General features: G+C 37.9%; 1 protein-coding gene across 4 annotated transcripts in view; it reads left to right on the top strand.

The window, feature by feature from the left end:
• Positions 1 to 16,245, top strand: part of FGF14 (fibroblast growth factor 14) — a 441,420-nt gene that overhangs the window by 319,578 nt on the left and 105,597 nt on the right. For 2 of the 4 annotated variants that reach the window (XM_068425079.1, XM_068425081.1), the window contains exon 2: positions 14,543 to 14,653. The exons of 1 other annotated variant lie outside the window; for it this stretch is intronic. In XM_068425079.1, coding sequence (XP_068281180.1) covers positions 14,543 to 14,653 — 111 coding nt within the window. Of the gene's footprint in view, positions 1 to 3,623; positions 3,644 to 14,542; positions 14,654 to 16,245 lie in introns of all 4 variants that reach the window. One more of the 4 variants, XM_068425080.1, reaches the window with a different exon arrangement.

Below are 16,245 nucleotides of genomic sequence, written 5' to 3' on the forward strand. Positions count from 1 at the left end.
TTCTGTTATTTTTTTTTTTTTTCTGTCTGCACTTAGGAGCTGTAGAGGCTTGAAATTATGTCCTGATAAAAAATAAAAGCGTTAGGTATTTCACACTATGCTATGTTGCCTGTGAAGTGTACGTAAATATGCACTGGAGGTGTGTCACGATACTGAGCCATGTAGTGTTTCACTTGCAGCGTTACACGTGAAGCACTAGCAACACCTCTGGTTATGGTACAGAGGAGCAGCCCTCGGACTGAGCATCAGACAGCCCCAGTAAGAGCACTTGAGGGTTAGAAATTGAAAAGGGGACAGGCAGCGAGTTTTTTACGCTACGCTGAGTCAACACAGGGTTTTGAAGTTAGCGTGCCAGCCTGCTGACCAGCCCACAGCCGAGGGGCGTCTGCTGGGCTGAGGCCTGCGCTGCGGGCACCGGGCTGCACGGCTGGCCCTGAGCTGCCAGCCCTGCCCCAGCTGCCAGCCCTGCCCCAGCTGTGGAAAGCTCAGGCTCCGCGTTGAGATGCTAAAGAAAGCTGAGGGAAGCATTCCATCAAAGGCTGTCGTTAGGACATTATTACACCACTTGTTGCAGCTGCTCAGTGACATGGGCTAACAGCAGTGCTGTCACTGCAGTGTCACCAGGCGTGGTCAAAATTTGCTGTGGAAATCCCAGGGACAAATTTCCTGCTTTTCAGTCTCTAATCTTTCAGCTTCATATAACATTTAAGTTGTCAGTATAATAGATGTGCAGGAAATGTAAGACATTTAAAGAGAGTTTAATATTAATACTCAGAAAAGGTTGTAATCTGTTCTTTAGGATCATACCTGTTGGCTCTCCTGAGTGCTGGCTCGCACGGTAGAGCCTCAGTCTTCACTGGGGCTAACAAGATACTGCTGCAATACAAGCAAACAGATCTGGAGAATGAAATTGTTCTTGATTTCTGTTTAAAACATGCTAGTTGAATGTGTATGTTCTGTAAAGCAGTTTTCGGACAAGCTTGAAAGTAAAGGGTGGAGTGGAAACCCTGATGTGAGAAAAGCCAGCAGCTGATAGTTGAGGATGCTAAGCAAACCAGTGTAAATTTAGTTGTGCCCATATGGCTGCATTTTTATAGTATAAGTGGGTCTCCTATCACAACATAAAGGTGAATGAGTGGCTGTCTGGGTCAGACCATAAGGCTAGTCCAAACAGAATAGTCTGACAGGGGCTGGAGTTGAGTCCTGGGGAGAAAAGGCTCATCCAAAGGGTTGAGAGCATTAGTGTTCCAGGGGATGAACAGGCCTGAAGAGCACATGATAGATGTTTTGGGTGCATAAGTAAGCTCTCTTGAGTATAATTCATTTGGTGCATTTTTGACCTGTCCTTCAGAATGAGGGAAACCATACCTAGAGCTGCCTGTTTCTCCCCACTCCTTGAAGGAGTTAAAAATCACTAGCTCAGATGTCCATACCTGGTCAGAGGAATGTCACTCTTTATGTTATTGGAAGACTCCAATGACACATCTGGAATTTAACTCATTTAGTATCTTTACACATGTAATTGGTCATCTGTACTAAATTAAGAGATGATGCCAGACTCAACAGGGAATGATGCTGGTGTAACTGTTTCTGGCCAAGCAGACAGTGAAGGGGGGAGCCATCATCATGGAAGTGTTGTGGCTCAGCAGACTTGAGGAATATGTTTTGGTTTCGGGGTTTTTTTTGCCAGTTTTGTATTACACATCTTGGGAGAAAATACACATTTGAAACTGCCATGGATCTTCAGTTTGACTCACTACTCTGCAAAATGCATGTGATCACTGATGAAGTTGCTGATGCCTTTGGCTTAATGTGCTGATAGACTACTTTGTATACAAGCAGAAATTATAGACTGTGTATTATTTCCTGGTAGCTATGAGGTGGAGTTTGTATCTTCTGTTAAGAGCATAGTTAGTGTAAAGAGAATCTGAGTGTTTCTGTAAATATATAAAGGAGGATATTTGTGACTGATGGCATATTTGTTTTATTTGTTTAAGTTTACAAACGTGTTTTGTTGTTAAAGTTAAGATATGATTGGGCAGCAGGGAGGAGGGCTGTCTTCTTATGTCCCCTTGACTTTCAGCGTAGTTGGAGATGCACAACTGGAAAGGATGCCAGAATAAAAAGTACCGCAGGTAGGGCGTGAAAGGCAGGATGTGAGAAACAGAGCAAGGAGACTCTGTCACAGAGGTTTCAACAGGTTGAAAAAAGTATGGGTGATAGATGTATAGCCAGTTCTCCATGATGAGAGAGCTGGACTGGAGGCAAAGCAGGATGGAAAAACAGATCATGAAGTCACTGCAAAAATGCACTAGATAGGATGGGAGATTTCTTATAAAACTCTTATTTTTTTTTCACTTTCAGGTTATATATTTAAAAGCTGTTTGTTCTGGTTTGTGTTTTGATAAAATTTAGATTTAGAGATTGAAAGCCCTTTCAGTGTTTTTGAGGTATTTTTGGGCAGGTCTCCATCAAAACATGAACCAACTTTGAGCTCCTTCAAAACTGAGCAGATATTTGGAATCTTGTGAGACTCTATAGAATACTTTCAGTTTTTGTAGGTGAACAGTAGGTTTAGTTCATGGTGCCAGTGAGAGGCTGAGGTAGTCTCTGCTGACTGTGTTTCCACCATGTCATCAAAAGACTTCGAACTGGAGGATGTACTCCTTATTAGTGAGTAATCAAGTTGACCTGAACTGCTTCTGCTCATTTTGTCATAGATGCTACAAGTATAGTTCTGCTTAGTTTTTGGCTAGTAGCTGAATATCTGGACTAAATAGCCTTTCCAAGAGAGCCAGAGTAACCTAGGTGGGATAAATGGTTTGGTTTTGTTTGTTTTTTTTGTGGGTTGGTTTTTGTTTTTTTTTTTTTTTTTCTCTAGAAGCATTAGGTGGCGTAAAAGGAGTTTGCCACATATAACCATTTTTTTCCTGCTAGAGTCAGTCTTGAAGCAAGAGCAGTTCCAGAGAAGCAAGGCTGTTTGTGCTGAGGTCCCTCAAATCCCTGAGGATTTGTTGAGTGACTGTCTGTCAGTGTTCTGTGATCTGTCCTGTATCATCAGTGTCAAAATCTACTGATTTCCTTAAAGCCCAGCTCCTGGGGTCATGTAACTTCACAGGAGTTTGTTTTCTTTCTGTGTATTCCAAGTTTTCTTGGATAACAGAGACAGGGAGAAGACAAAAAAACCTTGAAGTTGTGGCCCAAGTTAACCTCGAACTCAAAAAATAAGTAGGAAGCACCTCCAGTAAAGAGGCACAGCTTTTTCATACTGATGATAGAAGAAATGAGTCTGTAATTCTGAATTAGAAATGGTGCAGACTGTGTTCTTCAAGTACGGAGGATTATTTTCTTGTCACACTGGCTGAAGATCAGTTTTCCAAGCTGCTTCTCTTAAGATTTCTGAATTGTGTTTAATACCACAGATTATGAGGCCTTGAATTCTGTAGGCTGAACAGGACTGGGTGGCAGTGTCAATCTGCTGGAGGGTAGGAAGGCCCTACAGAGGGATTTGGACAGGTTAGATAGATGGGCCGAGACCAACGGCATGAGGTTCAACAAGAACAAGTGCCGGGTCTTACACTTCGGCCACAACAACCCCATGCAGCTCTACAGGCTGGGGGAAGAGTGGTTAGAAAGCGGCCTGGTGGAAAGAGACCTGGGGGTGCTGATCGACAGCCGGCTAAACATGAGGCAGCAGTGTGCCCAGGTGGCCAAGAAGGCCAATGGCATCCTGGCCTCTATTAGGAATAGTGTAGCCAGCTGGTCTAGGGAAGTGATCATCCCTCTCTACTCGGCACTGGTGAGGCCGCATCTTGAGTACTGTGTTCAGTTCTGGGCCCCGCACTTCAAGAAAGATGTTGAGGTGTTGGAGTGAGTCCAGAGGAGGGCGACCAAGCTGGTGAAGAGTCTGGAGGGTCTGACCTACGAGGAACGGCTGAGGGAGCTGGGGTTGTTTAGCCTGGAGAAGAGGAGGCTCCGAGGTGACCTTATTGCAGTCTACAACTACTTGAAGGGAGGTTGTAGTGAAGTGGGAGTTGGCCTCTTCTCCCGGGCAACTAGCGCTAGGACAAGAGGGCACAGCCTCAAGCTTCGCCAGGGGAGGTTCAGGTTGGACATCAGGAAGAATTTCTTTACAGAAAGGGTTATTAGACATTGGAATGGGCTGCCCAGGGAGATGGTGGAGTCACCATCTCTGGATGTGTTTAAGAAAAGACTGGACATGGCACTTAGTGCCATGGTCTAGTTGACAGGGTGGTGCAGGGGCAACGGTTGGACTCGATGATCCCTGAGGTCTCTTCCAACCTGGCTGATTCTGTGATTCTGTGATTCTGTGATTCTGTGATTCTGTGATTCTGTGATTCTGTGACTTTTTCGCAAGGAGGATTTGGGGAAAACGTGATCTCAGGAAACCAAAGCAGGCATGCGTTGCTTCTCTTTCTGCCTCTCCATCTCCCTGCATTCTCGCAAATAAAATATACAAGTGCTTGTGCATATGGTAGAATAAAGTATAGGAAAATGTCTGCTATTTCTTCAGCGGGTCCTTGGTTAAATACCATTCCAGAATAACACTTAGTTACACTGAAAAGATGTAAGAACAACTGAAATATTTAGTATGACTTTCTATTTTCTGGTTCAAGTAGTTCTTAATAATCTGCTTCCTATAACTCATGACATTTCTTGGGTATAGCATTTGTTTAAAAAAAAAAAAAAGCAGTAGATTCTCGATTATACTTTTTTGGTGATACTGCCCTGTTTTCATTTCTGTTGCTGTTGGAGATTTTGAAGATTAAACTGAAAATAGCAACCCTTTGTGAAAGAGCAATGGAATGTAATAAAAATGTGAAATAATTATTAATGGTACTGTATGTTTAATGATATTAAAAATTCTTTTGTAGAGCTTCCATGTGAATTAATGCCAGTGCATTCATGCTTTCCTACACAAATAAACATTTTTTAACATAAGTATTTTATTCATATTAACAGTACAAACTTCAGGTTGTCTGATGGGACCTCTATAATCTTGCTTTATAGAGAAAAATTAAAGATTGTTCTGAACTAATAACAAATATGGAAATACATTTATTTCCTTTTCACAATGGGATTAGCCATTTCTCAATCAATTTTCTTTGCATCCTGGCCACATATCTTTGGAATCCTTTATCTCCAGTAATATTACTTGCTCATGAAGAGGACTGAAATATAATTTGCGTTTAACAGTTCTAACTTTTCTGGGATTTTATGTCTCTGTAAACAAATCTGTTCAGACAGTGTTGGTGAATGACATGGTTTGACAGTGAGGATTTATGTTAAAGCATAAGGTTTAAATAATAATATATAAAAATACATAATGTTCAACTAAGGAAAACTTTGACTTTTCTACTTTCTTGAAGGTTGGAATTCAGTTTACTGATACATATTTTTCATAGTAAATGCTTTCTGTCAGATATAAAGAAAACAAGCAATCTCTGTGTTTTGTGCATCATTGAACACTAAATTAAAATGTAATTAATTTATCATCTTCCTTGGTACATCTTTATTTCCTTTTCAGTGTTTTTTTTTAAGTAGTTTATTTGCCTTTCATCACAACTTAATGCTTTTATTATTTTATTGATCAAGAGTTTACATTTAGCACTGATGAAAAAGAATAAGAAGTCATGTTTCTGTTTGTTTTCTGACGTGTTTAAGTCCACAGAAATCTCATCTCAAGCTACTCAACCCAGCTAGTGTGGAAATGACAATTTGTGATTTTTTTGTAATTTTGTAGAATGTAGTAGTGTATCTATCTGTTTATGGTGGTGGCAGTAAAAACCGAGACTGCTACATTAGGAGATACTTGGAATCTGCTGCACCTGAAACCAGGAAAGCTTTGTATGTTGTTCAGCCATCAAAGAAAACAGAGCGTCTTTGCTCTGCAATGAGTCCGAGACATACATTGCAATTCCTAGTTATCAGTTCCTAACTAGGTAAAACCTCCTTTGTCCCAGTTCATTGGCAGTGCAATTCATCTGTTTGCTTCCACTTTTGAGGCTAGTCGGTAGATGAAAATGTAAAATTTCTTGAAAGCAATGCAAATGGCTTCCTTCAATATTTTGTACCCTTGGCGAGAAACTAAAAGTAAATAGAATGCACTATGTTCTTCAGGTGCACATTTCAGAAGTGATGCTGTTGCATGTCGAAGCAGAGGGAATATACTACTACATTTTGTGGGCTTTCATGTATTCTGGCAAGAATTAAATGATGTTAATAACAACTTAAGGACCCCTGCCACTCAATATTGTGGACGCTTCCTGTATGTAACAATAGAAAATAGAGTTTGGTTTAGGATTTAATACCTAGCATTGCAAATTTTTCTGCTATCCTCTCTCCATTGAGCATTGCCATGATAGTTTTGAATACTTTTAAAATAGATTGCTTAGGTGCTTTCCAAATTTAATTCTAAGTCAGTTTGTGAAAGATATAGAAGCTGATTTCAAATATTTCATTGTTTTGCCATGCAGCATGCAAGGAGACAAATAGTCAAGACTGTAAAAATAAATATAATGTTTAAACATTTAATTCTAAAAATATGAATTATGTAGGAAAGGAAGAAACAAATTAATTCTTTGGTAAGTTAGGTGTTATGTGAAATATATTCAGTTATATTTGGAAAGGTCATCTATGCCCATCCTGTTGTGCTTTCAACATTCAGTGACATCTTCAGAGAAATCTCATTCTTAAAATCCATTTATTTACTGATTCAAAGGGCAATGCATTAGTCAAATTTTATACATAAGGTAAATGGTAGTAGAATCTGTCACATTTTACTGCCTTGGTATTTTTTGAATGTGACTAAAATTAAGTTTGGTCTCTTGCAGGGCCGTGTTATGGCAAGCTAACAAAGTGGAGATTATTACAAAAATAAGGACACAGAAATTACTTAACTCTGGGATCTATTGCTTAACGTTTTTGTTTTAAAGAGAAATGTTAAGCAATATTTTGTTTTATGTTAATGTTTTACTGTCAGAATTCAGAATCAAGAAAATATCAGGTAGAACTAAGCTGTTCGGGTATAGGAAGGAGTCCTGAACAAAATACTAGAAAATTATTTTATTTAAGTCAAGAAGATTCAGTAAGACAGGACATTTTTTAGGCCTATGGAAAATTAAAAGAACAAATAAAAATTGTAATAGCAAGACTGCTGCAACATAGAACTTTAGAAACTAGAATTTTCTTTTTAGCATTTCAAAGTAAACTTTGAGAAACTGAATATAGTTACAAAGGTGATTTTTTTGCGTCAAGGGAAGATGATGCCTGCCAGGTAACAGTTAAATGCATTAAACTGTGACTAGTGCTATCTAAGTAAGTCTGGAAGTAGAGGCCAGCTTCTTCTCATTATTCCTGTGTATAGCATCAGCTAGTTTAGTTATTGAGAAATTAGAGATAATTGAATTTTAGTATATTAGAAGGAACATGGGTCAACACTGGAAGACAATATTTAGGGAGAAATCTCCCAACAAATCCATGTGTTGCAAGATCAGAAACATCAGATATGTACAATATAGTCCAGTAGGAAGAGAAATGCAAGTTATTACATGAAGTTACTAAAATGAAACTACCATACCCATGTAAAATTGTCATTTTGGAACAATATGTTTTCTTAACAACCTAAATCTCTTCCCTTCCCAACAAATACCCTCCAAAAATAATATGGCTGGTAAAGGAGACTGAACAATTATGCTGTAGACAAGTCTATTAAATCCAATCATCCTGTGAATCTGAAAAGATATAAAATATCCCAGCTAGAAGCCAAGTTGCTGTAATTCTATTGACGATCAAATTTGTTCAAGAAAAACCACGTAGCAAGAAGCAAATCTCATGTAGTTTGAAATGTATTGAAGGACCTAGAGACAAAACATCAGTGCACACAAATGGAAGGGAGCACGTTTTGCAGTTAACATAAAAACATTTGCAATACAAAGGCAAGGACACCAGCACAAAGGGTATGATGCTGTGCTTTTAAGAAAAGCAACCATTTTGCAGAACTCTGACCTGCTTTCATAGTTTACTAAGAAATTTCATCAATGCTGTGGAAGTGCTGATGACAATGACAGCACAGGAACATAGGAGGACTCTCTGTCTCTCTTAAATGTGCTCTCAAAGCGAGGTTCTGCGGGAGACGAGCTTGTGATGTGAGGCGTGAATGGACAAAAAGTAGAGTTAAAAATAAACACCGAAGCTGAGTGCCCTGTAATCATCGTGAGGACAGAAAAATAAGTGAACACAGAGAAATAGTCTCACAAAGCCATCGTGTTTCAGAATAAGTACTGTTATTACTTATGGGAACAGGGAATAATGGAAGCTACTGCTTTTCTGAGTTCACGTTATGTCCTTTTCCTCCCCTCTGTCTTGAATAGAGTAAAGCTTTCATTTAAAAATATTTTTCTTTCAAGTTTTTGATTAAACTTTAGTTTTCTGGTGTGTGTTATGAGATATTGAAAACATTATTATTAAAATCAGAGAGCACTAGCGTATAAATGTCCATATTTTATTATTACCTATTAACAATTAGAGAAAGTAAAAACAACATGATCAGAAACTTTGAAACATTAAGACACCAGGTGACAGGACAGTCAAAATAATAAAGCAGCTAGGAGTTTATAAAGCTTTTGAATGCATGAGCTGTATCATTAGAACAGCAGAAGAGTTTAATAACGAAGGAAGATTATGGTTTTAGATGCTTATTTAGGTTTTTATCACCTTTAAATGAAGTACAAAATTCTGCATTTTGAATTCCCCGTTGGCTATGTACTTGCTTTAGGAAGTTTGCTTTTGTGATTATGTAACAAACATTTCAGAACCTGGACTTTTATGTGCTGGGATGACAATACAAAACTTGCCAGAAAAAAGGCAAAAGGAGTGTAATGCGATCATCTCCCTGCCCGTGGCAGGAGGTTTGGAACTAGATGATCTTTCAGGTCCCTTCCAACCCAAACCATTCTATGATTCTATCTATGCTGACTGTACATCTCACAGTACTGTTGCGATTAAACATAAGCAGTATGTTTGAGAAGAAAACAACTTTTGGAAACTGGGACAAGCATTACAGCAGGAACTGAAATACTTGAGAATACAAAAAGCAAATGTCATTTTACATGGGATTTGATCCTTCCTTCTGAATCTGAATTGCCTAGTTGAAAATGTTTCTAAAATACTGAGTAGCGCTGACATATGGTTTAAAGTTTTGAATAGTAACCAGGCATTAATCTGAAGCATCAGTGGGTTTCTGTGCAGAAGTCAGTGAAGGACTGGAGGCTGCCTTGAGCTGTGGTCTAGTGGATGGGCTCTAATCCCGCCTGTGGTGGGTAGTTAATTATTATACAAAGTAGAGTGGCTTCAGCAAGAGAGCCTGCAAGTATCCCAGCCCAAAACTGCACACAACACTATTGTCAGGGTAGTCTTGTGTGAGAAGTCAGGAAAAGTGGCCTTTTACATGTCCCAGGCCTTACGAACTAACTGGGAGATGGGTCTGGAGTGGGTGAGACTCTGTGCTTTGGGTGTGTGCTTTGCTTCCCACCTTCACAAGAAATCTGGGGGTTGCAGCTTTTTAGGGTTTGGGTTTTTTTTTTAATCCTAATACAGATTATAAATGTATTTGATACTTCAAATAAAGTTTAACAGATTAAGGGAGAAGATTCCTAACCAATGCTTGTCATAACATTAGAGTGCAAGAAATGACAGTGCAGTCACAGTGACTATTGGAGCACCAGAAATCTTAAAAAAAAAAAAAGATGCCTGATTTATTCTGGACCAGTGTGAGTGGTATTTTCAGCACTGAAGTATTCAAAAGTGAAAACTACAGGAGGGAAATGCAAAGAATAAAGGACAAGTAAAATGTGAAGGACGTGGAACTACCAGTTTTTAACGAGTTTGATGCTGTGCTATCTGAGCAGAATGTACCTCTAAATATTGGCTTTCATTTGACACACTGAGCAACTCCTTTTGTGATAGACTGGTAATTGACTGGGTAGTGCTGTTTATTCTCCATAAGAATGTGAGTTGATATGAGTCTAACCCACCATTAAGCATTTACTTGCCAGATCAAAAAGGCTTTTATTTACTGCCTTTACTCAAAAGAGTAATTTATTAAATAACAACAGGCAAAAAAGCCCTCCTTTAGTAAAAATTAAAACTCCAGTGGATGCTAAGGGTTTCATTTTTCATGGTGTTAAAATGCAGTGGGCATATCTGCCATTGTTCTTTTAGCATTGTAAATTCATCTATGTCTGAACAGAAAGCTAAGAGCCTTAACGCCAGAATTTAATGATTTTGTCCCCTTGTTTATTGTAAACTCATAAAATTTCTAAAGAGATCTGTCCTGGCAGCCTGTGGGGGTGGGGAAGGAGATGCTAAACCCATTCTGCTTGTGAACAGAAAGTATTCTTAATTCAAAACATAAAATGTCTTAATTGCTTTAAAGCAAGAGCTGCACTCAGCCTATCATGAGTTAATGCCAAAGCCATTTTTGTAACCACTATTCGAGGGAGCAGAGAAGACATCTTAATTAAACTCTGCCTTTGCTGAGGACATCAGAAAAGCTACTGACAGAGTGTACATGCTAACTGCAATCATGCATTCTGCCATCGCCACTGACAAGGGGAAAAAAGCAACAAAAGCGGGCTGCAAGTGGCTGCTGTCAGGCAGGTTGCTGTGGAAGAGGGGCTGGAGAAGCTGTTGCTTTGTCCATTCAGCAGAATGTCTTTGAATTTTTAGCAACAACCTCTAGTAACTACAAGTCAGAATAATTCTTTCCATGATGGGGCATTGCAGACTTGTCACGCTGAACTGTTCAACGTCAGAAGTCAAGATCAATAAAAAACATTAGGAGATGTTGAACTGTCCTTTGATTTTGATCCGTGGTGAAGTTTGCTGGTTTGGGTTTTTTTTTGCCCTGAAGTCAGGGTGTTTAAAATTGAATAGAAACTATATTTTTCAGATAATCACCTGGCTGTGGTGGCTAGGACTTTAAGAGAACTAGTAGCAAAAAAAAAAGCTATAATAAAATCATGAGCTGGGAATTCTTTGGTGGGGTCATCTGCTCTCATCCTGTTCATTTGTGGTTTATTATTTTGCTGTATTCTCTTGCCATTCCCTTTTTCTTTCAGGTGAGAAGAAAAAGGCGTGCGTGGGATGTAAAGCGTAAGGGTAATTGCTGGTCTGTCTACCTGTATCACTGTGGTGGGAGTTAAAAAACATAACATATCCAGTGTACCTTCAGACAGGCAGCATCAGTCTTCTGCTGGTGTTTCTGGGGATTGCTGGTCGCTCCTGCTTTCTAGCAGACAGTAAAAAAAAAAATGTGGTCAAGAAGGATTTGAGAAACTAATTTGCAAAGCATCTGAAGCTGAGATTGTTCCTGTAATATTGTTAAGTGACAACGGGTAGATAAAACACTATAGGAATACAGGGACTTGTGGATTTCCCTTCTCTGCTTTCTGCCCAGGCGTCTCAAAAAGGACCTGAAAGAGTCATTTATCTTTCTGCAAGGAAAAGAGATAAATTCCTTGCCTGACAGGATTGTCTGCTTCACCTTAGAGATATTCACCTGGAGGATCTATGGAGTAGTCTTTTTGACTATTGCTTATTATGACTTGCATTGAGATTAGTGAGTCATTTCATGCAACTCCATCACTAAATCTGGGTTGCTTTTTGGCTAAGATCAAAGAAATACCATGTCTTGTTGTCCAGTTCCCCCAGGTTTTTGAGCACTGTTCAGCTAAAACATTTAGTTGTTATTTACTTTGATTTGTAGATCCAAAGTGCTGTGATATATATTAACTAAATATTGCAATCAAGAACTAGTAAAAAATGCATGATTAAATTATCTGTCAGGAATAAAAGTTTTAATCTTGCTAAGGACAGCTAGGATTTTAAGGTAGAAAAGATGTTCTTAGGACAGTGAGTAAAAAAGGTTCTAATAATCCACCGGAAAAAAGTAAAAGGAAAGTTGAAGTTGCTGCCTTTCATGGGAAAAAGAATACTTTTTTTTTGCCATTTATTAGTCTACAGAGATCTACTTTGCACAATGAAACTATTAACTAGTATCACATTGGTGGTAGTAAGTTCCAGTTTTCAATTAAACATTCAAGTGAAAGAGCCATGTTTTGGGACAGTTTTGTTCAGTTCTCTGACAAATGAAACTCTTAGGCCTGTATACAAGTGAGATAAAACACATGACTAGAATTCTCTGGCTTCATGCTATAATAGTTATTATTTTGCTGTGTTTGGTCTTGAGTAAACAAATAAATGGGGGATTCATACACTGTCTCATCACACATAGCCTGAAATGCTAGCTGAAATGCATAGCTATCCACCAAATTATTTTCATTCAGATATAATTTTGGATAGCTGGTAAAACAGGGTTAACTTTAAGTAATGCTTTTGGTGAAAATATAGACAAATGATTGTGTGATTTCTTGTTAGAAAATAGATTTTATTTGTGAATTTAGAAAAATGAATAAATGAGCATAAAGACCAGCTTTGAAAGTCACTTCTAAGTTTCACATTTTTCTCTTGAAGCAGTAGGTGTAAACAGCTGGTGATAGTGTGTTGACTTTAATTTGCCTTCCTATGAGATACTTTGAGCTAGAAGTGATGATTAAGAATAATTTATTCACTATTCTTTGGGTTTAGAAACTGTTTTTCAAAATACGGATATTTTTCCTGTAAACACTTTTTAAAGCTCTAGTTTTAATAATTTTGTTTTAAAATATTTCTTTAGTCTTTTAAGATGCCATTTTAATATGTGTAAAGGAAGTATGTTTAAAATTATCAGTTTGGAAGTGCACATTGAAAGCATGAATTGATAGAGATAGTACCTGTGAAAGAGGAACTCACTTTTCATTTTTAAATTATGAAAACACTTTTGAGTTGCCTGATGAAGTTGATTGAGACAGTACATTAAAAGAAAATACAGTTTTTTCTGTTTAAAGATTTAAAAAATATTTGTTTCTGAATATTCTTATATAAAGACAGAGAAACTTTTGCTAATGTAAAAATTCACAGAAAGCAAAATTTTCAGTTAAAAGCAAAAAAAAAAAAGTTGTAATGTACTTACATGTTGATCATCAAATGTTTATTATTATTTATTTCCATGCCTCATAAGTCTTACAGTGTTAATATTTATAGTAACAGTTTCTCTGATATTTACAGTTTAATCTTATATTTTTCATTTAGATGATTCTATTGTTTAATATGACTTTGTAATTTGCATATTCAAGAAAAACTTACCATTTTCATAATAATTTCATGGAACTGAGCCTCTATAGAAAACTTCAGAGCATTCCACTCTGAGGCAGTTTTGTTTATCAGTGTTTATTTTCACCTCCCCTTAGGATACTGTAAGTAACCCAGCATGATTGATTGTGAGAGCAATTATACACAAGTTCAAGGAGGATTTTATATTCTGGCCACAGGGCTGCCTGGAAATCATTTCTGTCTTCCTTAGAAGTTCACCTGTTCATTTTATTACGTATTTGTCTCAAAGTCTTTATGATGTTAGTTCATTATTGTGGAGCTAAGCATGATATGACATAGATGCTTTTAATGCCAATGTCCTCACAAGTTTATGTACTGTCTGCCTGGAGCTGGTCCTAATAGTTTGTGTTTAACAATATTAATACCAATATCCCACAGAGGTAGTGCTGTTGATTTTTTTTAAGATGAGATGTCCTCTTCCTCAGCACGGAACCAGTTCCACAGCATCTTAATTTGTGATTTGGTAAGGCACCGTCCTTGAGATGAATCATAAAGTTGTGGCTTGGCAGCCCCTGCCCAATTATTGACCATTTTCATAAATGCAGAGTACTAAACAGCATAGCTTAACTGTTCAGCTACCTGAATTTCCCATATACATTTAGCTTACTAAGGGCGTTTTCATTTTTTTTTCCTCTGTTGAAGGAGGGTTATGTCTTGCCTTGACTGTGGGTGTTATTCCCTGGGGAGTGGGAGAGGGCAGGTGAATTGTATCCACTCCTAGGTTGGTAAAATATTTTGAGAACTCTTCAGATGGGACTGTTACAAAATATTATACCAGATAAGTTTATCACTTTCGGTACAGAGTGAAAGGAGACAGATCTTTTTGTGCAAGTGTCCTTAAAACTTATGTGAAGTATAGCAAGTTGCTAACATGTATGAAACGAGTAGGGTTCTTTAATGTTTTGTTAGTTCCTGTAAGGCTCTGTGCTTGTTGCTGATGTCTAAAATTTTCTGCTGGGCTTAATCTAGTTTAAGTCTTTTCACTATGGGTGTTTGGGGTGTTCTTTTCTTGTTTTACCTCTGTTAATTATAATGAAGGATGTTGGAGGCAGAGAACAGGACACACAACTGAACTAATAATACTCTGTGACCAGATTTTTCTCCATCTCCATCAGGACCCATCCCGTTGTAGTACTTTACATTTAAGACGGCAATGCTGCTTCACCAAACTTCCTCTTACAGTGAGAGAAGTAGGGATAACTCTTGGAAAAAGTTTTGAGGCTAGTGACAAAATATGTTTGTCTTTCAGATCCCCAGCTCAAGGGTATAGTGACCAGGTTATATTGCAGGCAAGGCTACTACTTGCAAATGCACCCCGATGGAAGTCTCGATGGAACCAAGGATGACAGCAGTAATTCTAGTAAGTGCCTGCCCCAGGGGAATGTCTTAATCACACACACAGATTGCATCGCTCCAGTGTGTGCGTGCAGACACGGTGTTAATGCCTTTGAAGGGTTTCTGAATGTGTTTTGTTGAAAGGAGGAGGTTTCTGTCCATTCGAAACCTAATGACCACCAGCACGGCTCGTGCAGGACATTGGCCTAAATTTATTCCCTCTGAAGGGGAAGACATGAGTGCCGATGAACCTCAGGGGTGAGATATTTAGGCCAATGGTTGTCTTCTGGTAATTTTATAAAAATGGTAAAATTACATTAAAAATCTTTTTTATAAAAGCTATATATTTAACATAAATTTCTTATCTTCAAATAAACAACAACAAAAAAAAGATGGAAAGAAAAATTCCTTGAAAAATCTGATCATATAGGCCCTGATTCAGCAAAGCAAATAAGTGTATATCTAACTGTCAAAGTCCTGCTTAAAACGCACGCTGAAGTACCTTGCTGAACTGGGGCTAAAGATTCTACAGTCCCTATACCAGCAGGAGTTCCACTGATTTTAGGAGAATTTCTGCCAGTGTAGGGACTGCGACAGTGGCAGTTTTCAAAAATATTCCTAACAACAGTGTCTTGAAAGGCCATGTGAGTCACTGCTTTCATACTCTTTTCCTATGATACTGCCACATATTTTCATTCAATGAGCATATATACATTTGATAACTTCAGCTGCAAATGATAATTAAGCAAACCTATTCTTACTCCAGAAAAATTGATTTTTGATTTTCTGTTTAGCAGAGAACATTTGTATTTTGTTTATTTTAATGATAATGGCATATTAAAGTAACATATTTCTGTGTGATCTTGAGGTCTATTTAAAGCATTTTTAATACAAAAGATTTACCTTCTTATTATGCATATATAAATAAGCCTTTAGTTTCCTCAAAGATGTTGGAATTAGGCTATAGAAATTAAGAGATTTGAGGTTTCTGCTTTACTTTGGTTAGGTCCCTGCTTTATCTGTTAATGCACGGCTGTCATTTTTAATACATTTCATCAACAGGTAGCATGATCATCTTTTATTGTTCTATTTTTTTTTAGACTTGAGAAAAATAATTGATTATCTATTTTGATGTGTATTTCTCTGCTTGTTTTCCAAGTGGTTTTTTTTGCCCCCGTTCCATGTTTCTTTTCTTCCTTCAGTGTGTCCATCTCTCATGCACAATTCTGTACTGGACTAGATACTAAGACCTGGTACAGACAAGATCATCATTACTTTTTATAGAAGCTTTGCCTATATGAGGTCTAAGAAATGTCTCTTAGAGTGCAAGCGTGTATCTCTCTCTCCCCTTCTCTCTGCACATCTCTCTTATTTGCAGCTTCAGTGAGGAGGTGTGTATGATGGCAACAATTTTGGAATGTTTTAATGTTATTTATAGGTTTTTTTTAATTTTAGAACTCTATGGATTTTGAATCTTTGCAAAGCTGAACCATAATGCCTTACTGTCCTCTTTTTGCTGTTGTCAGCTTTATAAATCTTCCTCTTTTTTTGCTTATTGTGTCATTTTTCAATTCTCTCCTCTCTTCCCTGCTTTCTGAACTTCTGTGTGCCCATCTC

The sequence above is a fragment of the Nyctibius grandis genome, chromosome 2, assembly GCF_013368605.1.
Source record: "Nyctibius grandis isolate bNycGra1 chromosome 2, bNycGra1.pri, whole genome shotgun sequence".
Classification (NCBI taxonomy): Eukaryota; Metazoa; Chordata; class Aves; order Nyctibiiformes; family Nyctibiidae; genus Nyctibius; species Nyctibius grandis.